At 33.0% G+C, this 25,841-nt stretch overlaps 1 protein-coding gene across 1 annotated transcript in view; it reads left to right on the top strand.

The window, feature by feature from the left end:
* Dhc93AB (Dynein heavy chain at 93AB) overlaps positions 1 to 25,841 on the top strand; it is a 253,302-nt gene that overhangs the window by 34,770 nt on the left and 192,691 nt on the right. Inside the window, exons 6-11 of the mRNA XM_081751294.1 lie at positions 8,707 to 8,804; positions 11,130 to 11,262; positions 12,259 to 12,543; positions 14,608 to 14,718; positions 20,575 to 20,729; positions 23,261 to 23,453. Of these exons, the coding sequence (XP_081607420.1) occupies positions 8,707 to 8,804; positions 11,130 to 11,262; positions 12,259 to 12,543; positions 14,608 to 14,718; positions 20,575 to 20,729; positions 23,261 to 23,453 (975 nt within the window). The remainder of the gene's footprint in view (positions 1 to 8,706; positions 8,805 to 11,129; positions 11,263 to 12,258; positions 12,544 to 14,607; positions 14,719 to 20,574; positions 20,730 to 23,260; positions 23,454 to 25,841) is intronic.

Below are 25,841 nucleotides of genomic sequence, written 5' to 3'. Positions count from 1 at the left end.
TATGCTTTTGAATTTTAATAATGGCTTTGTAATTTTACTTCTAATCACATGCAATAAACTTGAATATTAAGTTTTGGTTTGAACATATTTAAGTAATACTTTATCTAAAATCAAATAAAGTTAATGTATTTTACGGATAATGTGTTGTTATGGTGCTACATTAGCAGTTTTATTTTATTGGTAAAAGTCCAAGGTCTTCCCTGCATGGTTATTATTTTCTTGCTGTCATATCTAGAATGGCTACGAAAAGATTATTTGTTTAAGAATTTTCAGTCTCTCACTCACGTTCAAACTTTCATATTTTCCCCAAATTCATTTTTGGATTGATTAAGTCATAAAATATGATCATTACAATTTTTCTTAGAGCTTAGATATAAACTTAGTCTTGGGAAGGAAATACACAAATTCATATTTAGACACTGTATATCAAATATAGATCCAAATGTTGATGTGAAATATTATCCCAAAGTACTACTGTAAATTATATTAGGCCATATAGTCATATGCTCAACACAATTGGCATCGTGAAAATACCAAATACACAAAAAAGGAAATCATATATTAACATATAATTAGTACAGTAATAGCTACAATCTATAGTGTACTCTTTTAAATTGATATTTCACCCATGGTTTACATTATTTGAACAGCTGAAGGTAAATTATACCTAAGACTTGCTTTCACAAACACGCAGTTCTTTATTAGCACGAAAATATTGCAGATAATTTTTTGTAGCATCATAAAACCATTTCCTTTTACATGTAAAATGCCAAATTAAATTTTATAAAAACACATTTTAACATAAACAACATTAAAAGCTAAAGATTTATCATTATAAAACAAAATAAATTTCCAGAAATTTGAGATGAAATACACATATTTCTGTACACGCACACATATTTCAGTTGATCTGAAAACATTTCTAGATACAACTTCTGAGAAGAATAATGGCAAGAGGAAGCTGTGTGAGTTCCCTAAGAAGTCTGAAATTTCGAACCAAGATAATAATTTAACGACTGGTATTATAATGAATTTATGAAATATTTACTTATTTCTTAATTGATATTAATGATGATTTCATAACATCATGTCAATAATAAATTTCCTTCTCGATATTCTATGAAGTTATATTTGATAGGTTATCATTAAGCATTTGATAACTATCTTCTTATGAGATTCTGTAAAATAGAAGTACTAATTATATAATGTATACAGAGTGTATCAAAATTCGGAGCCATAGGATGACTGTAAAGATACAAAAAAAAATGGAAAAATTGTAGGAAATAGATAGTTTTCAATCTAAAAATGGTGGATTTTTCCAATCACACCAGCCGTTTGGGATTCATACAGGTAAGCAACGTCTTCAGTCCAGCAAGCTGTTCGAAAGAAAGGAAGGGCAAGCAAAAATGATACGAAGAATGCGCACATTGTGGTGTAGAAAAATCTAAAATAATTTTTTAATCCGTTTCCCAACAATGTTCTATTGCTGATATGATAAGGGCTAATGGGAGGAGCCCAAACTGGTGGTACGATTGGAAAATTTTAGATTGGAAATCACATATTTCCAACAGCTTTCCTCAATTTCCATTTTTTTTTTTTTTTTTTGTATTTTTACTCATAACGGAATTGCCTTATGGTCTCAAACTTTTAATACACCCTGTATATTATATATTTACAACGTTAAGTATATTATAATAATTATTTGATATTATTTTGTTAACTTTCAAAAATAAAAGAGAAACATTTTTCGCCATTTTCACTTTAACTTTTTTCAATGCCTTATTATTATTGTCTTAGTCAAAGAAATTGCTTACTATCTCTTAAAGAACAAAGCTCAATTAGTTCAGCTTTTTTATTGGTTGAAGTTTTACACGTATTTTCTTCACCGAGGCTGTATGACCTACCCCATAAAGGAATCTCAATCACTACTCAAGCTTGTATTCAAAGCGAGACGAGGGAATTAAATCCAGGTCAACGTGCACATACTTACGGCGTATTCGTTTAGCCACATTTTGGCCACGTATCGGCTCAACCTTTAATTATAGTTAAAGTACATTTCATTCGACTGGCAGTAGAGTAGTGTTTCGAGCAGTGCAAATGTTTCGATGATACGTGCCAGAAAAGCAAGAGACGGATGTTTGTGGAAGAGTGCGGTCAACAAAGCATTAGCCTTTAGCTCCAATTTCATCTTCCCATAAATTTGCTCGAACTTGAGTGCAAGCGATAGTGTCGATGCATAGAACACGACTCTGAAGGAATCAGAGTGGTCAGATGCACCTTTCCTGCGTTATCGCGTTCCAAAGTGTGGGATGCCACGAGATGGCGCCAGTGTCGAGGCGCAGCTGCGAGATCGCCTCTTAACGCCTCCAGGGTATAAAGTGTAAAGCTATCACGTTATAGTGGTCACAGATATAACTCTGTATCGTATTAAACTCGTTGATCAAGATCGTTGTTCCGAGTCTGGAGCACGTACAATAGTATGTTGTTCACACATGGCCACCATTATTTGGTACTTCTCCTAAGGCTACAACTATGTTCTGTCCGTTGAAAATGCTTCCGATGATGAGGATGTTTCTGATTGAGTTTCATAAACTAAAGTACCACATTGATCTCAACCTCGATGCTGGCGCCATCTCATGGCATCACTCACTTTTGGAACGCGATATCTCAGGAACGGTACATCTGACCACTCTGGTTCCTATACAGTCGTGTTCTACGCATCGGAAGCTACCGATTGCAATCACGTTCGGGCAAATTCATGGGGAGACGAAATTGGGGTTAAACCTGGACGCACTCTTTCTGAACGAAATTACCTTTTTTAAAACTTTTCTCCAATTATTGTACAGGAATATATACATCAGATAATTGAAAACATTTTCATTATATTATTATTATTATTATTATTATTAGTAGTAGTAGTAGTAGTAGTAGTAGTAGTAGTAGTAGTAGTAGTAGTAGTAGTGAAATGGTGGCTTGGTGGACAAGGATTTGAAAACGACAACAATGTCAAGACTGGTTCCAATCGCAGGCGACAAACTTCTATTCAGAGGGTTTACGGAAGACAATGCTGCGTTACGAAGAGTGTTTGGAACGGCATGGTGATATATATTGTCCCACCAGGAATGGGCCATGTTTTGAGGAATGACAGTATGGGTCATGACAAGCAATCGTTCGAGATATCGATGAAAAGACCAATATTTCATACACATTGCTTCGAAGACACATATCTCCGGAACTGATGAAGATATCGGAATCATACAAACCAAATAGGTAGCACACGTAATAAGCATTATATACGTATCACATTCATTACACTCACAAGTCCCAGTATTCCGGACGAAATTCCGGAATTCGTATTCAAATTTCTGTCTGCCCAGGTGTTTTCACAAATTTGTTTGGATTCTTTCTTTCACTCTAGGCTAGGTCTTGCGTGTTATTGTGTGTGACTCTGTGTGTGTGTGTGTGTGTGTGTGTGTGTGTGTGTGTGTGTGTTTATGACTGGGTATAACAAACGGTTCTGCGAACTCGAAATATTTTAACAACCGGTTCTCGCGAACCGGTGCGAACCGGCTGAATAGCACCACTGATTAACAGATAGACAAACGTAAAAAACAGGAAATGAGAGAAAATAATTTATACTTACCTACTGCAATACCTCGTGAACATAGCGTCAATGATTACCGGGTGCTATGCGCACTCCGTTTCCTTAGATTTTGAGCGGAAACCATGTTCTTACATACTTCAATCCTTGTAACAACAAATACTGGAACAGGGATTATTTCTTCACTGATACGCCTAAAATGCTGATTCTGTGAGTATTTTGTCCTTTTCATCGAAGTTGGTGGTATGGGTAGATCTGATTTGAAGTCTTTATTTAAGGTTATAAGCTTCTTGATCAGTGACAGCCTAAAATCTTTAAGCTACTTAGAATTTTGTGGCCAATCAGAACAAAGGTATTTACATTAGTGCATCCAGGAGATGAGAAAGAGCTTGATTTTTCGATAAGTCATCTTCCATTCCTTTCGAGAAGATAGTCATTCAGTTTGCCTTGTTTATTGTCCCATAAGCCTGTTTCAGTCACTGACTAGCTGCAATTTGAAGAAAATTTCCATTAGTGTCCCGAAAGTTTCCAAACTTGGAAAAACATACATTTTGGTAGTCACGTAAAGGTCTCACTTTTATCTTTCTAACATATTACAAACAGTTTACCTTGTTCAAAAGTAACAATGTCTGAATTTTTTAGTGGTAATTCTTTCAAAATAAACCATGGAAGAACTCATTTCCTTCTGGAAATTCATTAAAGTATTTATTTCCCTCTGCGATTCATCCTACCGCAACCGTGGATATTCGGTTGCTCAAGTTCGTCGAATAGAGCAGGAAGATATACGTAGAAGTTATCAATAATATTTTAAGTCAGATAGTTTCAGTTCCTTGGCCAATTTAAGAACTAGAGAATAGATGATGGTCTGTTGAGATGTAACAATTATCGAAGCTTCCCAAAATGTTTTAAGTATAACTGAAAGTATCATTGATATCTTATGTTTCTTCGGTATATTCCGTTTAAAAACCGCATTATCTTTGATTAACATTATAATCTCATCAATAGCTACATATTCTTTAGGGTCCTACATATTCATTTGCTACATGCTTTAGCTACACATTCATGTACTTTCTGACAATTATTATTAAGTACTCTAAAGAGACGGTGGAACTTTCACAAGCAGTCATACTTAAGGAAAATTAGGAACGGTTGTCTTATGTAATCCCTGAAGTACAGGAATACCAAAATATGAGAACCTTTGTACGCATCATGGTAATTATTATGGTGTATAAAAGAACTCGTTCATATACCAATAGTTCCGCAATAAGCCTTTTCGTTCATGCTCCATTTGTGGCATACTTGAGAAATACATGAAACTCAACAACTACCGTGATTTTGTTTTATAAAAGTTCTTTATCCGTGTAATTCACTCTGGATTGTATTGCCTCCATTTAAAAAAATGCTAAGGAGACCAATAGGACAAACGTTACTCTATCATCAACTGATGATTCCGTGAACTCGGTGTTCCGTTACATGAATTTGACAATTTACTCCATAAGGATATTATAATTTTTATTATTATATACTTATGCTAAGAGCTTATACATTAACCATTAAATTTTAAAATAGTATTTATTATATATACATATCTACTTTGGTAATTAATTTTCCAGATTACAAAGACTTGATGGTAAGATACCAGTTTTATTTATGTATGTATTTATTTATGTGGTGCAATAGTAGAGTGTACCTATTTCGATCATAGATGATACAACATTGTGGTAAACAACATTATGTTCATGGGATTTCTTGGACTTTTGCTTCCTCTCACTAGTTCTTTTGTCATCATTAAATTGCAGTATTACGCGTCTCTCCTAGCCTGAAGGACAAAATCAAGAAACATTAAACTAAAGATATCATTCATTTCTCCTAAGATTGAAACCCATATACATGCCCCCTATGTTCAAAGATATGCAGCTGCAATATAAACTCAAGCAAAGTCAACCAAAATATGATTCTGAAAACATGTTACAGAGTTTATATTATCGGACGAATGATTCGATGTTAATCCCAATCTCAACTCCTAGGATTGTCCCTATGGTCCAAACAAAAGGTTACAGTCTGCTGTAAGATATCTGAAATGTGCCGTGGAGTGGACGCTGCAGGCACGTAGCCAGGATTTCGTGAAAGGGGGGGGGGGTCCGTGACATGAAATACTGTGGTTATCACACCAGGGGCTCAATCATTCTAAATTATTTTACTGGAACATATACTGGTTCGTTTAGCCAGTATTTCGTAACGGGGGGGAAGGGGGCGTGACATGAAACACTGAAGACCCAATCAATCTAAACTACTTTACTATCAATGTATATTGGTTTGTTAGGACAATAAAATGAGGATATGTTGGTAAGTATTTTAATAACAACCTACGAAGAAATCTCGAGTAAAATAATAATAAAAAAAACGTATTGAAAATTATTTTACAATATTTATGTTCTTCCTCATATATAACAATTTTCCTTTCATTACGATCTCAACTATTATGAAAAGTACATATTCACTATTATAAAAAGTACACTTGTGTCCAAAATGATTGTCCCATATCTATAACTGTCTTCTTGTAAGAATATAATTTGATAATGATTTTGCAGGGTACTTTTAATATTGATACCATGTGTATAATCGGAAAATGTATAGACCCTATTTGTGGTAAATTTCATAGGAAAAGAATTATAAATACGAAAATTAGAGTGAGTAAAACAAAATGTTGCTAAATGGACAAGAAAGTTTTATTTTTGTTTTATTGTTCTTATTTACTGCTCTTTTGACAAAATTTGCCACTTACATGTCTTTGCCGATTATACACATACTAACATTATAAGAAATACCGGGCGAATTCGTTATCAAATTATACTCCTACAACAACAGATTTATAGACATACAACAATAATTTTGGACATGAGTGTACAAACTCAATAATGTGTTGTAAAATATTCTACAATATCTACGTTCCTTTCTCTGTTGAATTAAATGTTAACAGAACTTATTTTTCACAACAATTTTTGTTTTTATTATTCCTTCAACTACTGTCTGTTCCAAATGACAGGTTAAAGGGCGTAGTAGAAAATTGTTTTTAAAATAACATGTTTGATACTGCAAGGATGCGGTGACGAGAAATTATAATCAAAAATGTCCACGCTGTTACACAACCGGCATTATGCTTTCAGAAGCTTGAAATCTCCCTGACTAGTAGCAGAAATTCTCAGAATTGCGTAACTTCCGGAAATTTTAAATTCCCTGACTCTTTCAGGATATCCCACTCACCTTGCCACCATGTATTGCAAGTAATACAAATCTCCTCATAAGAAACAGTAATCAAAAGCTTTCGGTAGTTTTTTTTTTTTTAATTTTTTAACGCCGATTCTTCTTTTTCCGATTTCATTTCGTTTTATCCTTCATTATTTTTTTTCATTTCTGGTCTCGAAGGGGGGACGATCCGGACCCCCCCTTGGCTACGTGCCTGGACGGTGGTAGTTTTCTCTTCATGCTGTGAGTGCTGTCATTGACATATGACCATAGCCCTGCAGACCTGTGTGACTATAAAACATGAGCAATTTGAATAAGTGTGCTTGCTTCTTGTGTAGTATACTGTACCTAGTAAATATGAAGGGTACACAGGAAAATAATCAAAGTCCATTTTTAAGTCGAATTTTAGATTTGTTATACAACGCTTTTATAGAGATTAAGTACTAGATTGTAACATATTAAAACATCCAAAAACACATTGTTAGTCCACTAAAAATAATTATAGGTAAAACAATCAGTGTCCCTCGGGAGATAGCAAAACAATCATAGTATGAAAGTGGGTTTTATTGTCTTTTTCGGCACTCTTTATATTTGCTTTACATATTCCCTCTCTTTACGTTTTTCTGAGACCAACCCATCAAGTATTTGTATCAGCACATTTGTCTATATTACGAATTGCTCGTCTTAGGCATATAAGAAAACAAGCAATTTTTGCCCATTTCTTATCACCCTTTTGAACTTCAATTTGCAACACTTGAAATCATATTTTAATATTAGAATAACGTAAATGAATTCTGAGAGTAATGAAATAGACTATCAGTGTCGAGCTTTCTTAAATTGTTATGTTTAATTTGAATGTGCTATTCGGTACCAACACCTTGAAAACTTGGATTTATACTTCAATTATTGTTTTAAACTATTATTTTGTATACTGTATTCTTGTTAGGAGTTAAATCCGGAACTATGCATACAAAAATAAAAAAATAAAAAAAAAAACACTGACTATTCGGTAATTTTCTTAGTATTCTCTCTATTGTCTACTTTCAAGTTTAGTTGCTTTCTATGTTATTTATAATATTTATATAATATAATGTGCTGTTTATATTATTGTGTACAAGTTCAGCTATTATTTTTCGATTATATATTTAGTTGAAGATGAATATATAAAACTTATTTCCATTGGGTTTTCTTTTATCTGTTGCTTCATACCTATTCTCAGAGGACTTATTGGGGATCATTGTAGCTCTGTAGTAAAACACTCATCTCTTACGTGGTCGTAGATTTGGTCTCAGCCCGTATGAGATGATATACAACTTCGTATCCGTGTGTTTCCTTGGGTTTTACCCTTTATTGTCATTAACTTCACTACGCCAATTATGTTATTATTATTCATTTGTAAATACTATGTCTCTTCTTAAACTATGGTGTGTAGATGTTATAGTATTAGACTGGAGATTACGTTTCAAGAAAGTTACTAATTTTGAGTCCTTATTTAATGTAAAGTTGATATAATTATGCATTCCAACAGCACTTTAGAATATAAACGTATGTAGATTTGATTTTAAGGCGGTTGTTGAAATGTAACAGAAACAACCAAAACCACAATCTAAGACAAAAATACAGGTTTGTACTGATAATTCTGCTTAAGCTTTATCTCGAGTGTGTGTATATATTGTGTTATCTTCATCACTAGTATCGATTATTATGTTAAATCTAGCTTCAATTGTTTATTCTAATCGCTTTCTTTATTTTCCTTAAAGTATTTCTAAAAAAAATATTTATATAATCCTACGTTGTATAACAGCTCACATATTTACATTGAGAAGTCAAAACACTAGTTTATTCACTTTGTTTTGCAGGCTAAGCAATTTCTTGATCCTTCTTCCATATTTCAAAGTGACGTGGACGAGTCACAGCAAAGACTTAAAATATCGCTGAAGACTTTGAAGCTATTTAGGTAAGTTATGTATGTTGACTCGTAAACATAACTTACAATTGCTGATTGATTAAAAGGAAAAGAGTACATGCAAGGATTTAAAATTATTTTCACCGTACACTGTTGTACATAGTTTTACTTTAAAGCGTAATTTTTAAGAAATATTCCGTTTTCTTTTTTAATATTTCAAAAAAAGAAAGAAAGAAAGAGAGAGAGAGAGAGAGAGAGAGAGAACAAAAACGATATCAAAATTTGTAGCATTCTAGTATTTTGAGAAACAAGATAGTTGATGCTTTTAAGGAGTTGTTCATTAGCATGCGATGTGACTATATTTTGTATGGTGTAATTGAAAAATTGTCCAATTACTAAAATGATAAACTATAGCTTTCTACACAAGTACTGGCTTACTATTGGATTGATTTGATTGAACTGCCCGATTAACTTGTGACACTTTCAAAAGGTTAAGAAAACATTGGTTAGGGCTAGTCAACGTAGTCTCCGTATATAGACACACAATTTTGCCATCATTTAGCCAACAACTGTATTTCATTACGAAAGAAGTCTGGAGTTTGTGATGCAAAGAAGTTTTCAACCGCACATTGTACCGCCCGCTCATCCAAAAAGTTCTTCTTCGTCAATAAGTGATCGAAATACTCGAAGAGGTGGTAGTCAGCGGGAGATACGTTAGAAGAATACGATTGGTGAAGAAGATTTTCATACTGCAACTCATGGCGAATCTGCATCATCCTTTGAGCGATATATAGACATGAATTGTCATTCAATATGAAGACATCATATCTGTTGACTATTGCAAAATACTTGTGGACACGTTTCTGTTCTTTTCACATCACTACTCCTTGGTCAGGTGAAGAGTGACCTGAGGCACCAGTTATACTTTTTTTTTTCATTTTTTTAATAAGTATTCATCTCAAGTTTTTCATCAGTATATATAAGATTATGTTTAATATTTGCTGGTAAGTTTGGATTTTATTTTTAGTGGCAGTTTCGTATAAAATAAATGAATCACGATTATAATTACTAAACTGATTTTATTTTTTTATTTTTTCTTAAATGGATTATTTCTTACGAGAAAAATATTTTGCTACATCAAGCATCCGATTAAATATATTCCTGAGTAATATTTCGTCGGAGCACCAATTCACTACTTCTTCCATGCAACCTAAGAAGACTCGCTGCTACATGAAATCAAGATGTTTAGAATTCTCTCTATATCCTATAAACTATATGTGAAATAATTCTAATTTCTGTTACGGATCTTGTAAAAAAAAAAAAAAAAAAAAGTGATACGTACTTTTAACGTTCGACATAAAACAAGCACTAAAAAGTTGTTTTCCACTTCATAAATAGACATAATCACAAACACAAAGAATACGCTGACAGTAACTGGTGATTATCACTAAGTCGTTTGGTAATTGTTTCATTATTGAGCTCCTATTTTAATTAAATACTGTACATGAAAAAGACATCAATAGCTACCAAAATGATCGTACTATAATGCTTTCTTCATTGATTTATGGCTTGGCCTCTTCTCTCATTTAACACTACAATTTAAGATAAATTTAGTCTAACAAATAAATACAGATTTATGTCTTTTTAACGAATAAATAAAATTTAATAAGAGCTGCTAAAGAAAAAAGTGCAACTGAGAGAAAAGCAGCTCTGGTGATTTAATAAGTCTACTTCATTCTCTTCTTATGAGCAGAATTTACGTGAACATATAATAACATCATTACTATTGTTCAAAATAATCTAGCTTTGTAGTATATCAGATCACGTGAAATCCCCTTCGTTGTTCTGTTTTGCCCTTTTATATGCATTAAACTACTTTGGTAAGACTTAACATAAATTTTGATGCAAAACGGATAAAAGGCAACGTGATATTCCGTTACTTTCGATGGCCAAAAATAAATCAAAGAATTACGGTATATTCAAAATGTAATTTTACGAAATTGCTACAATTATTAGCATAGGGATCGAATGGTAACAAAATTAACTTGTAGATATATATTGTTTATTTCTATTTCAGTTACAAATTTTTCAAACTTTATTAAATCCCATAAAAAATTGTTGAAGAAATTTATTAAATTCGAACGAAAAATATGTGTACTCGTATGTTCTCGACAGCTTAGAAGATATTTGACTTAAAATGGTTTTTGACTTCATTGTCATAAATGCTGAAATTCTTGAACCTTATATTACCGTTTGACTATTTTCTTTGAAATCCTTTCTTACAGATTAATATTTGATATTTCATATTTCTTTAGCTTTTGTTGGTATTATCAAGGACTAAATTTTGTATTTTTTTAATGCGTACTTCTTTTTAAGGAAAATATTTGATCACTGTCGAAGTAAATTGGGATCTTACTTCAAAGAGACTCAACCAGTGTTCTGGTCTTTCCATCCTGATCTAGTTTTTGGTCGTTTTAACCAATTTCTTGAGCGACTGGAACACGTTAAGGTCAGTAAAACAAACAAATCTAACTAGCTCCTTGTAAGCAAATAGAAGTTAAGTGTCTTACAACTCTTTTTTTATTATTATCATGATTGATAAAAACACAATGTGAATTGGAGGTCATAAAGGTAATGTATAATTTATTTGTATTCATATTTAAAGTAACTTTCTTAAATAAAAATGAAAAGGATCAGCTTATATTTTTCTTGTGCGAATGAGGAAGATTTTTCAGAGTAACGAGATGTACCGCAAGATCTAAATTAATGTCGGCTACTTCTAGAAATAACGTCTAAGGAAAGTGGAAAGGTAAATATTAGTTATAATTTCCGGCAATTGTATGTAATTGTATCTTCCTTGAAAAGTTAAAAAAAAAAAAAAGTTAAAATTATTTGCCTGATAATTATATTTAATTGTATCTTATTTTCTGAAAATAATAAAAATAATCAATATTTCAGTTCCCAATTGAATGGTCACTTAGAGACAATATAGAATTGAATCAGTGAGTGGAAAAAGGAGAACATTCCATGATAGTAATTTCTGCATAACTAAATATCCAGTTTCTTTACGTTTTCGTAATTTGGAAAATGAAAGGTCGTAACCAACGCTACAAACATCACATACAAGTATTTTTGTATAATGAACAGTATTTTTCGGTAAGCGGCTTTCTTTTCCATTTTCCAAGAGTAAAGTGTGAAATGTTTTTCTTTATGCACTCGTTGATTCAATTATACTCTATAGGCAAAGAGTTACAAGTTCCCCCAGTATCAATTTCTCACATATTAATACATAATAAATACAAATAGATTATTTTTATTAATGTATTTTATTTAATATTACTTACATTTAATATGTTACTGAGATTTAATATATTAATTAAATTAATATTATTTAGCATGTGGCATATTATATTTTTCATTTTCTACATGGTGATCTAGGTTCTTTACAATAAAGACAAAATATCCATCTTTCAAAAACTACTCACTTTGTTCTTCTAATTTTCAGACATTTTTTGACACTGTAGTGGAATTCATGAAACTGGAGAAAGTTGTAATTGGCGGAATGAAAGGAAGGGTACTAACGAACAAAGTTGTACAAATTTATAACGAGTTCAATGAATGTTTCGGAGTTTTTGCTATTAAAACATACGATGCTCTAGTTCCAGAGGATGATAGCTTTGCGAAAGATTATGCAACATTTCAGAAGAAAATCACCGACTTAGATCGTAGATTATCATCTATAGTTTGCCAAGCATTCGATGATTGCAATAACTTAGAAAGCATATTCAAGGTATGAAGCTTTTAACGATTAAAAACTTGCTAATACAGATTTTGTTATGGGTTGACTGTTAAATTTGATTTAAATTATATTAAGTTGTTGATATAATTGTGTAGTTATTCATGCAGTTGCTATATTGTTCTACACACAATCATAATGTTCTGTGTTGTATATGTTAAGAATTAATAGTGATGCTAACAACCTGGTCTTCGTCACTGATATGTATATTTTATTATTAATTGGAAGTCCATAGCAAATATAGATTTTTTTAAAATGAGACTTGTACGCAGGGTAAAGTTTATTTCATGTGATTATCTTAATGTATATTTTCGAATATGAAGTTTCATAACACGTTTGCGACAAATTTAAGCTTAAGGAAAAATATTTAGACCAAGATGAGTATAAAAGTCCTACGAATTAACATAGTTACATAATGCAAAACTCCATAATGTATTCACGTCACCGAAAGATAAGTTAAAGCTTATGTGTTACACATCATCGTCATCATCATCATCATCAGCTGTTCTCTATCCACTGGTAGAGGTATTTAAAACTTCTCTAGATCTACCTTGGATCTTGGACCATGTACCTTAGACAATTCATTTCCATGTTACTTTGCTATATTTCTTGATTTTCACACCAGTTATAAGAGGACGTTTACTCGGTCTCTATGTCTCTTGGTATCAAGTCAAGGACCAGGGTATTTTGTTAATCTACCATCATTTCATTTCTTAAGAGGTACAATCCACTGCCCCTTCAATGCCATTTTTACTATTATCGTCACTCCTATTGACTTCCTGATCCATGTTCTTCTTTTCCTATCTTTGCATGTTATTCCTAATATACATCTCCTCATGCTTTATTATGTAGTCTTCAGATTGTGATTGTTTGGTTTTATGTCAATGTTCACGAGCGCGACGTATGTCAAAACAAATAGAATGCATTAATTGGAAGTATTTCTCTTTAGACCCATCAACACTCTTTTTTCTTTTTTTTTTTTTTTTTTTTTAATATGAGGCTGTTTCTTCCGAATGTACTTCAGATTAGTATATCTTTAATTTCTTCTTTAATGTTAACATTCATAGAAATCTTTTGTTTCGCTTAAAAGTTTGCTCTTTTTAATTCCGTATCTTTATCTTCTATCCTTCACTTTCTTATGAAATTATTGAATTACACTTTCGTCTATCCAGTATCTACTTCCAAACTTCCGTATTCTTCAAATTCAAATCTACCATTCTTGCAATTCTGTGATACTATTTGCAAAGAAAAGAATATATCTTCTTTCTTTATATCAAATTTTAGAAGGTTTCAACAGTAGGAAAATTTAGCGATAAACATCTTTACAATATATTATGCAATATTAGCCTGAGGTATTGAAATTGTTCTACTTGAACTCTCTTCAAATGTGATCAAGAAGTACTTACACGAAAGTGTAATTGCCATATAAATCAGGTATGTATCTCAAATTACATTATAAGTACAAAAAACATTACGGTAAAGCAGCTTAGCTGCCATAGATCACTCTTCTAGTAGCTCCCTTTTTAATACTCATTTAAAATAGATACAACAATAACTACAAAATCAGTAAGCATAGCGTACGCACCTTTGACGTGGAAGATCCGGGTTCGATTCCCGGCGGGACCCCATGTGGTTCGGATTCCACGTTAATCAATAGGTCCCGTCTCATATAGCCTTGCTGCTGATAGGAGCGTTAAACTCAACTCAAAATCAGTATGATTAAAGTGCACAATAAAGTATTCTTTATGAGCTCAGAACATACTGCAAAATGAAGAATAATTTAAACCTAAACACCCATGAATATTACAAGAAAGGAAAAATGCATCACAATGCATGCACTAGTTTAAGTGTTAGACTTTTTAAACATTTTAAAATCCAATCTACAGAAGGCCATAATCACAAAAGGAAACCATGGAGAAGTTAATCTCATTAACTTTTTTTATTCTTCTTTCTGTCTGTGGATCGCTATCCTTAGCATGTCAATTTTATTATTAAATATTCTCTATATTTGTATAATAGTGCAATTCCCAATCTTTACTTGTTTACTTATTTTTTCAGTTGATAAATATTGTAGGATCTGTGCTTGATAGACCATTAATCAAGAATGAATTCACAACGAAGTATAACATCATAGTTGTTATGCTGAACAAAGAGCTTGATGTTGCTAAGGTAAGAATTCACTAAAACATACATATTCGATCCTTAGTTTAGTAAAATAAGTGAAATTGAATAAATTTCACGATAAATTAAGTACAGAATTGAAAAGAACAAAGAAATAATATATTACTTTTTATCCGTAAGAGACAAGTTAATAACGTATTAATTTATATATATATATATATATATTTGAATTTATGTAATACTAAAATTCAATAGTATTAGTAGTAGTAACACTTTTCTTTTAGATTCAACTATTTGCTTGCTAATTTTTAATCTTTACCTCATTGACAACTAATATAGTTTCCCAATTGCTGAAAAAATTCTATTTTCGTTGATTTTTTATTCTTTTAGCAAATTCTTTATTGCAAGTGTCCATTATATTTAAAACATGGCTAATAAATCGTCTCATTATTTACTTTCTTATGACTCAAATTAACGTTTAATAACAGATTTATATTCCATGTATCTTTATTATCAGTACACAGTGCATTTACAACATAGTTAATCACCCACCTCATCATGTACTTTCTCATAATCCAAGTTAGCGTTTAATAACACGTTTACATTCCATGTATCATTATTATCAGTACATACTGCATTTACAACATAGTAACCAACCGTGTCATCATGGACTATCTTATCCCTCAAATTAACATTTCACAACAGGTTTCTTCCATACGAAAATTTGATAGTCTAAACTCCAACTTTGATGGGGCCGCGGTGGCTCTGTGGTAGAGGTTTACCTCTAGGGTGGTGCTTGGGGTCCCGGATTCGATCCTGACCCCGCCAAGTGAACTTTGTAGTAGACAAACACCGTGTGCGTGGGTTTCCTCGGGGTTCTCCCGTTTCCTCCCACTTTCTTCATTCCACCATTTCATTCATTCCTCATCATCACCGTCTCCTATAGCCTAACCGGCTTAATCGTGGGACGTAAAACAAAGATTTCATTTCATTTTTCCAACTTTGATGGCCCATGACTTGGGAACTAAAGGGTTGCATATCATAATATTTCATATACTAATTAAGGTCTTTAAGATCGACTACTGCATTAAGTTTGGTCAAAAGTGAGGTCTGCGTTCATTGGGAGATGCGGCGACGATAAAACAAAATAACAAAAAACATATTTTAAAGTTTTAAGAGTGGAACCTAAAAAATCAATCAGACTACAAGATATCGGAAGAAATAGCTAGAAATACACAGGTTTTGCTAAAATTCAGCGCGTATGTTAGAAGCTATTGACATGCTCCTTATAATTTTCTCAATCTTTACGTTCCCATTTAACTTTATTTCTGCCTCCGGCCCAGTTATCTAAGAATTTGTCGAATCCGCTCATCTTCGGCTCTGTTCGGTAATGTTCGACTGTCCTCCTTAAATAAGACAGGCGAATCGTGATGTTTGCTGATCACGTTAACGATGTAATTATTTATGTTATAGTAAGTATAAATGAGCTATCAATCCGTAGTAATGATATTTATTAATAAATATCATTACTACGGATTGATAGCTCATAGCAGTATGTCGTGGTTTTGGATCAGCAGAAACAGAAATATTTTGATTCATTTACATTGAAGGAGAACTTACAACTATTCTGAAGGTCCGGCCTTTTTCCCGTTTTAAGCTTGACAGTTTAAGTTACTAAATTAAATAGGTATTATATCACGCATTTTACGGTTTCTAAATAAATTTCACAACTAGTTTTGTGGACGTGAGCGTTAATCAAAACTATTTCGTTGGCCTTATCTTTTGTTTGTGAATTAATGATGTGGTTGAAACATTTTTCCGTGTAAGATATATATATATATATATATATATATATATATATATATATATATATATATATATATACATGTGTCCTGAAAGGATATGAGGTTGAATAGTTGAAGCCCTCGCTTTGAAATTGTGCGTACGGCACTGGTCTTGAGGTATGTGCGTAAGAAAGAGGGTTCATTTAGGATTTAGATTTCTGGGCTCTTGGCATCAATGGCCATTTAGCCCGTCATGTATGAGGAATGACGTCCCTTGGCGAGCACCCTATCCGAGGAAAGGGAAGGAAGGAAGGAAGTGGTCTAGGACCTATAAGTTAGGCACTACCCCGGCATTTGCCTGGTGTGAATGAGGAAAATCCAGAAAAAACTCGTTCAGGATGACTGGCCTGAAAAAGCTTTTTACACTTTTGCTATCGAGTGCCCCCACCGTGAATTGAATCCAGGACCGCTGGCGCCGAAGGCGAGAGCGTTAGCGACTATGCTAAGCGGGGCCACCAGAAAGAGGGTTGAGTCAAGAAGAGATTTATGAGTTTTCATATTACTGTGGCTCAGTGCTACAGTGTTCACCTCTGATGTGAGGAATCTCTGGTTCGATGCCAGGTCATGGGAGTTTGCTGATGAATATCATGTCCATAGATTTTCTCGTTGTTTCTTTCCTGCAAAATTCACGAGTGGAACACCATTGTCTTTCTTAATGCAGACTTTAGTTCCCTATAATCAGCTTGAAAATATCCTCTCGTCCTATCTTCGCATTGAAATCCCCTAATAGAATTTTCATATGGTATCGCGGGAGTTGGTCAAATATCCGTTCCACTTCTTCGTAAAAACTGTCTTTTATATCGTCATCCTTATCATCTGTTGGGGCATATGCGTTTAAAACAATGATATCATACCACCGACCCTTAAGAGTAATAAAAAAATCTATCATTAACAAACTTAATCCGCTTAATTGCTGATATTATTCGTTTGTGAATGAAAAAGCGTGTTCCTAATTGGTGATTTTTATTTCTTTCCCCGTAAAAGAACGTAAAAAATTTCCGGATATCACAGTTCCATTTCCTTCCCATCTAACTTCCTGAACTCCTACTAGGTCCATCCTGTGTTTCTCTAACTCACTCGTTACGGATTTTAACGCGCCTGCCCTATAAAGACTTGTAATATTCCATGTTCCAAATCTCATGTCCATTTTCTGTTGCTGAGGTCGTGCCAAGTTATTAAGGTAAGACTAATGCTAAAATATACCCTAATGAAATTCTTCATTATGGCACTAGTAAGATGACAGTTCGGAGTATGGTTATTGAGATAAAGGCCGAAGTTTATGAGAAACTCTAATTTCCATTTACCTAGAATATTGCCCAAGAATGACATGTAGCGTAACAAGATGACACACTCAAGATAAATTCTGACGCGTATTGTCGAAGAAAATCAACAAAAATGAACATTTATGGCGTTAAAAAGTACGTTGTTTATAGACTTACTATCAGAATACCCGATCTTCGCGCGGGGAGAATACGTTTTATTTTGGACACATAAAGAGAACCAAAACTGTCACCAATCAACTTAGGGACTCCGAATGGATTCGACACTAAAATAGGTAATTTTCAATCATATATATATATATATTAAATATATATATCTTTCCTTCTCTCTACTCCAAGTTGCGGGCTGAATTGGGATTTAAACGGCGTCGGAAGTGTCACCACTCATCTCAGCGTTCCCGAAAACTACGGATTCAACACTAATATCGGTCATTTTCGATCATCTTTATATATCTAACCCTCCCCCTCCCCTCAGTTGCACCATCAAAGTGAAATGATAAAACCATCCCAGGCCCGAACCTCATCTATGTTGAAAATTTGATCGAGATCGGCCAGGTGGTTCAAGAGTTATTAAGTCACAAAGATAATCACTTTCATTTTTAATATATATATATATATATATATATATATATATATATATATATATATATACATATTCCCTCCCCGTCCTGTACGTTGCACCGTCAAAGTGAAATAATAAAAACCATTCGAGGCTTGAACATCATCTATGTTGAAAATTTGATCGAGATCGGCCGGGTGGTTCAAGTGTTATTAAGTCATTTTCATTTATTTATATGAATGGATGTATTGCATATTTTTTAAAAAAGAAAAATTACTGTCAGATTATCAGTGGTAACGTAAGGAGAACTGGGGCCCAGGGCCAGTGAAGGAGATCGGAATCCTTTCGCGAACGATCATAACTTATACATCTACAGAGCAGGATCTCTCAGAAAGTAGGGCCCGGGGCAGTGGCACCGATCGCCCCACCCTTATGCCGCCCCTACAGATTATGTCTTCTCATAACAGTGATACACGCACACTTCTAATTATGCAACACATATTCCAAACAGTTATGAAAATACTACTTATCAGTTGTAAAAATGGCAATTCTGGATATATTGTTAAGAAAGCTTTCCTAGACAAATTGTTATGAGAAAAAGTATTTCAGCAGTGGCGGATATAGCCCGGGGCCGGGAGCTGCTACCCCAGTTTTTTGAATGACAAAAATAATTGAAACTACTATTTATATATTTTTCAAACTTTATAGTAAACTCATGATATACCTATCATAGTCTCGGTTCTGGCTGCTCTTCCCCCCCCCCCACTTCTAGATCTGTCTCTGTATTTCAGTCTTCTTAAATATCACCAGGCCAATTAAACGACAAAGAATAAAAGTGGTTATGTAAGCATGCGTCACTGGAAAACGAAGAAAGACTCTTTAGTATACTAAAGTGAAGATAATGTGTATGTTATTATTGTATCACAAGTTACCAGAGTACGAAATACTGAGTATTCCTAAATTTAGTTGTTAATCTAAATACTTCGAAACTATAAATTTTCTCCTTTTACAGATTGTTAAAAAAAATCTGTGGGTTCTTTATTCAAATGTATACAGGGTGGTAGGAAAATCCACCGAAAAACTTTGGGAGGCGATTCCTTATACGAAATGAAAGAAAAAAGTTCTAATAAAACATGGACCGAAAAACGTCTCCTTTCAGAGTTATGGTCCATTGAAAATTCGAAAAATCACTTTTCAAAACTCCCTAACTTAGAAACTATAGGACCTATCCCAAGCGGTTTAAGGAATTACACAGGAACTAGTATGTGTTTTATCTAAATATCCATGTTTTATCATTCTCCGTTATCGGTGAAAGGAACTGTAAAAAGGAAGTTAACGTATAGGGATACTCCTTTAAGTACTAATGGTGCGTTCGTTTCGCTGGTACCGTCTGAAACATGGATATTTAGATAGAGTGTATACCAGTTCCTGTGTAATTCCTTAAACCGCTTGGGATATGCCATATAATTTCTAAGCCAGGGCGTTTTGAAACGTGATATTTCGAATTTTCGGTAGTTCATAAGTCTGAAAGGAGACGTTTTTCGGCCCATGTTTATTAGAACTTTTTTCTTTCATCTCGTATAGGGAACCGCCTCCCAAAATTTTTCGGTGGAGTTATCTACCATCCTGTATGTCAAAAGTGTACTGGTACATGATTCTGTTATGTAAATCGTTGTATGCATACTAGCAAATTTAATAAGCATTTTATACTGTGTTCTATTTCACTGTTTCTTAATGCATCTACTTACACATACCTATTACAATAACATCCTTTGTCATTTGAGAAATTTCAGTTGTACTGAAAAGTAATATTCTTATGTATCTTTCTTTCTCAGGTAGTTCCTTGAATACTTTCTTTCCTTTTTTTTTAGCACCCCACGATTATACACTGAGACTAGAATAGACGGTGATCAGATGGATGATGATAATGGTGGAATGATGAAAATAGAAGGAAACAGGAAAACCCCGAGAAAACCCACATGCATAGTATTATTCTACTACAAAGCCTACTTGACGGGAGTTGATATCGAACCAAAGGCCCCACGCACCAGAGTTGAGCGCTCTATTACTGAGCTACCATTGCCCTTTTAATACTTCCTATATTGATTAGAGTAATTCTTAGGGTACACAAAACATATTCTAAACCATAACTTGTTTAAAACGTGAAACTAATATGTTAATGAAATTTATTTTTTCATTTACGCCTTTTGTTATGCTGCAGGAAATCTATGAAGAGCAAATGAAAATACAAGAAAGAACAGGAAAAATGCCAGTGGATGAAAACATGCCTCCAATTTCAGGTGCATTAAAATGGGCACAGCAACTCAAGAAGAGAATTACAGCACCAACTCAGCAGTTTAAAGCAATTGATCACCCGCAAGTATTTTCTTAATATTTACCTATTCTGTTTTAAAATGATAATGAGACCAGAGAAAGTTAGGATAACTTGAAACTTCCATATAGGAAATTGATGGGGTATGCAACAGGGCAGTCAGGAAATAGCAGTATTCTACTCTTTTTTAGTGTTGCATTCCCACAGTGATCATTATAACTATTTATATGAAGATAACGTATTACATTACATGAAGAATTTGTGTTAGAACTGTAAAAGTACTGCAGTAAAAATGTGGAAATGCCAGAATCTTTTACAAACATATCCTCATTATTCAATTTAATGAACGTATCCTAATTTTATTAAATGTTCAATTTTATTCTAATTTCAAAGGTTTATATTAAGATTCAATGCAAGTGCCTGTGTTGTATACAAAAATGAAAAGAATGGCCGTGATAGGGAAAAGGGGAGGGGGTTATATCGATCACTTCACTTTACTATTCCATAATCTCTTTCAAAAAATTCTGTACAACTCCAAGATTCTCATGAGGAGAAAGAAACCATGATACGATATTCTAAGTCGTCTAATAATGCATTGAACTGAATTTTTCACGATCATAATTCTTTTGAAGATAGAGATGAAATGTGGGTGCATGTATCCAATAGGTAATATGGCCTCATGAAAAGCATTCTAATTGTAAGAAAGATGGTTACGTTTGTTATATTTATAGTGTATATTAATATAGTGTGAAAGCCAGGGAGAGTGATGAAGGAGTGTGAAGATGAGATGTATACTGTATCAAAGAAGAAAGAATCTCCATTTTCATAGCGCTGGTGATATATTTTAGTCGTAGAGATTCTAGGTGGTAGAGACGAGGGAAGATGATGCGCTCGTACAGTTCACAGGTTGAAGTTGGTAATTTTATGCAAAAGGCTAGGTGGAGGCTAACATGTCTTTCCATAATTATCAGCTTTTGGTAATACGTGGGTCAGTCAAAAAGTTAGTTGCACATCTTCGTAAAAACTCTTAGTACAAGGATACTTTGTTGAAACTTGATGAAAACACAGCAGATATTTATCTGCAGCGTATGACGTAGCAGCTTTGATGTGACAGTTGTAGATTGCTTGCTAATTAGTTGTGAACATGACTCGGCAACTGGAGATGGTGTCCAAATTAGAAGAGCGTGTAGTAATTATTTATTTTGTAGTCAACAAGATCTAACTGCACAGAAATTTATTGGCAGGTGCACGAACAGTACGACGAAAATGCAATATCACGTCAATCTTTCACAAAATAGTGCAATATGTTTGGTAACGGACGTACAGATATTAACGTCGTTTACTGCGAGGGAAGACCATCAACTTCAACAAATGCTGAGATTGCTACTCATGTGAATGAAATGATCTTGCACTTTGTGATTTCCATATGTGCCATGAAATAATCTAAATGCGGTTATATCACTCAGATGTTGTGGTAAAAGCTGTGAGAGAACAATAGCTATCTGACGTTAGACGGAGGTTCTTTGAGAAAGCATAGAAAAACTTATCCCATACCTCGACAATATTTAAATAAAGGAGGCGATTACGTCGAAAAGTAGCTTTTGTATGAAAATTTTATGTACAAATAAAAGTATTGTAAAAGTTTGCTCCTGTTTTGTTATCCCAAGCAATGCAACTAACTTTTTGATTGACCCTCATATTTTACGCTTGCTGATATAAATACAGTAAAACCATCCGTAACAACGGGGCAAAGGGAGACCTTGCAGGTGGTAATAAGTGCAGAGGCATATAGGTCTCATTTTGCTCCAGTGAGACTGTTAAGTAAATTCAGTCTGTGTTTTGCTTTGCTGAGAGGTAGCGAGGTGTGGTCTTGTAAGCTTCTACGAAAAGTAGTTATTTCACATGTAAACTTACAAATTATTTGTAAGAAACAAAATGGTACTGAAAGTAGTTATTTCACATAAAAACTTACAAAGTTATTTATGAAAAGCATAATGGTATACCCTCCTTAGTTTATCTACTCAATTGCATAGTATTGTCAGATCAAGAAGTAATACTGTTTCGTTTACTAGCAACGTAAGATAATAATGAAATCAAAATATCGTTTAATGAAAGATTAAACGTGTCACAGGTCATTTTGGACTCTGACCAGTCAGACTTTTAGAAATCATTACTTTGTCTAGAACAGTAAGTTTCGTGGTGAAAGGATCATTAAAGAAAGAGAAAGTGTGTCGAATAGAATTGAGGAGTTTGATGTAATAAGGGCGTAAGCGAGTTTACGCCCTTTTTTATATCAAACGCATTTGTGGCTTTTGCCATGCTTGTTTAGCCTCCTGGTAACATTTCAATTCAATATCGGAATAAAATGCTGCATATTATATTGTTTTATGCAAGAAAAACACTACTTAAAACTTTCAACATCGTTTTTCTCCAACTGCATGTTCCAGACTTACGTCCTTATTGCATCAAACTCCTCAATTGATTTCTTTAACGTCTTATTTTTAAGGCAAAATTATTGGTACAACATGTCAAATCAATCATTTCATTTATTATTTTTTTCACTTAATATTTTCAGAATAGTGAAAACACCAGAAGCTGAAGAAGTTTTGAGTAAGTACGAGAATTTAATGTCACTGTTGAATAAATTGGAAGACAATTTGTTTCAAAAGTGGACTGAAATTGTTCCTGAGCAATGTGAAAACAACTTAAAGCAACCACTGTTAATAAGAAAAGAATCTTCAGAACTGGCTCTTAATTTCAGTCACCAGGTACTAACAACAACCGTTTTTAAAAATACCTTCATACTCTAACATAGCTGCCTTTAATTAAAGTTCCGTAGAGATAATTTACTAGCAGAGTAATCACTAGTGCATTGAAGGCAGTAGTAGTAGTTTAAAATTAAAGAGTAGATATTAATATTAATCGTTAAAATGTTGTTGACGCTCCTTACATGTAAAAGTTTTCGTATTGAATATTTGTGTTCAAATCTAAATGCATCAAAATATTGAGGAGTACAGAATTTTCATCATTTGTGGATTCATCCTCTTAACTTTTCACCATCTTCACAGTGGTTTTAGAATTAAAGAGAAAATTCGACACGTGAAAAGGTAAACTATTTAAAAAATCGTCAAGTTTGAAAATTTTAGAATCCTGCAATAATATTTAATTGAATGCCTGTGGCTTCTTTAAATCCATTTTTAATTCTAATCAAAACAAAGTTCAAATGTTATGAAACATTATGCAAAAGTTATTAATATGTACTATGAAGAAAAGTTTACTCATAATCAGTGATCGTAGTTAGGGGATAAAGCGAATGTTCCCTACATGAAAGTGTAACTGTAGAAATAAGTTTATTAACATTTTTGTCACATTTTTCATTATTAGTCATTTTCGTTCATTCTCATTCATTTTCAGAGTCATTTTCATTCATCATTTTTAGTCACATTTTACATTCAATTCTTAACAATTTCAGCCGTACATTTTCTATATTCTATCCAAAAATGAATGCATGAATTAAGATAACAATAAACTTATTTATTTCTATCTTCGTACTTAATGTGTAATTGTATTGAAACTTCATTTATCTAGGACAATATCACTTTTCGAATCTTATATTCCAGAGGAACTCATTCTTTCCTTGTACACACTTGATCTGTCTTTTTTAAGTCCTTGGACTTCTAATTCACCATCAAAGAAGTTATTCCCTTTCTAAACCTGATTTGATATGTCACTTTTGCATAAATTTTGTTGGGACTACAGTTACTTTGATCTCTTATATTGCTGCATTTCTTTCGTAGCCTAAAAAATTAAAACAAGATTCAAAATATTTTATTCTGAGAAACATTTGAAGTCTGCTTTTGGATTCATTTTGAGGTTCTTGTCTCAAGATCAATTTTAGCAGGGTTTAAGCTGTGTGAACTTGTTTTAAATAAATAAGAAAAGCCGTTTATGATATGGTAAATAAAAGTAATAATTTCTATCTCTCCACAAATGACAAAGGAATTGGCTTATCTTTAACAGTGAATACAGTATTATTTATCTACCAATATATACACACATAAATAATTTTGATTACAGTGATTCCAAACAACTGAAAAAATCGTAAAGATGCAAAAGAGCTTAACTCCTATTTACGATATATCAAAGTGTACTATAGAAGCTTTTTAAAATATATTATGGAAGTTTTACGGAATTTTGCAAGAATAGTTTTATTAAATACTTAATATGAATAGTATTTTTCTTCTTTTGGGGAAGGAAGCACAGAACACGTTAAGGAGCTTATACTATCAGTACAAACTAAAAATTAAGTTCCTGTAATCATGCTGTCTAGAACGATTTGTTTTGATTAATTAAAGCTATTTTGTATTTGAATTTCATCTTTACTTTTCTTAGTTATGTTCTATATAAAACGAACATGGAGAGTTAATTTTGATAAATTTTGAAATTGTTTTTCCGAAAATATGACAAAATGTTTGGTGAAATGATTACTAAAAAGTCATACTCTTAGTGACACTCAGACACTTCTTGTGTCAGATGAATATATTAATAAATAAGGTTGATCAGCTATTTGATGATTCATGAGTATTTTTTTTGTTACCATGAAAAATGTCTTGTTTGGTATGACATAATCTTTGTATACTTAGGTATATTATTAATTTAGAATTTAAAAACGTTTCTTTGTTTTATTTCCATTGAACCATATTTCTATTATTTAAAATCAAAATCATTCTTGACTAATAAAGTTCGTAAATCACTTAATTTTCATGCGTTATCATTATCTTCGTAAGCATTATCATAGGTTTATTACTTTCCACAAATTGATAATTTTCCATGCAGTACCAACTAATTTCTTTGCTCTAACGTAAAAATTGCCTTCTTTAATATCATTCATGAATTGCAGTCTTTTTCCTCTTATTTTTTTCCTTTTACCTTCCACAAAATTCCTAGCAATACAATTTCACTGTAAAGAATGTACTTAATCAATTTCTTTTCCTCTTTCTAAATACGTCCGATATTCTTTTTATCTCCTCAGTTTTAGTTTACACTTCTTCATTATTACGTTTCACCCACCTATTTTTTACGTGTTTCTTCATATCCACAGTTCGAACGTTTTTCACAGTTTATATGTTTCTTCATATTCATAGTTCATTCGTGAT

This window comes from Thermobia domestica, chromosome 3, assembly GCF_964235325.1.
Source record: "Thermobia domestica chromosome 3, izTheDome1.hap1.1, whole genome shotgun sequence".
NCBI classification, from domain to species: domain Eukaryota; kingdom Metazoa; phylum Arthropoda; class Insecta; order Zygentoma; family Lepismatidae; genus Thermobia; species Thermobia domestica.
This window is presented reverse-complemented; position numbering and strand designations above follow the sequence as displayed.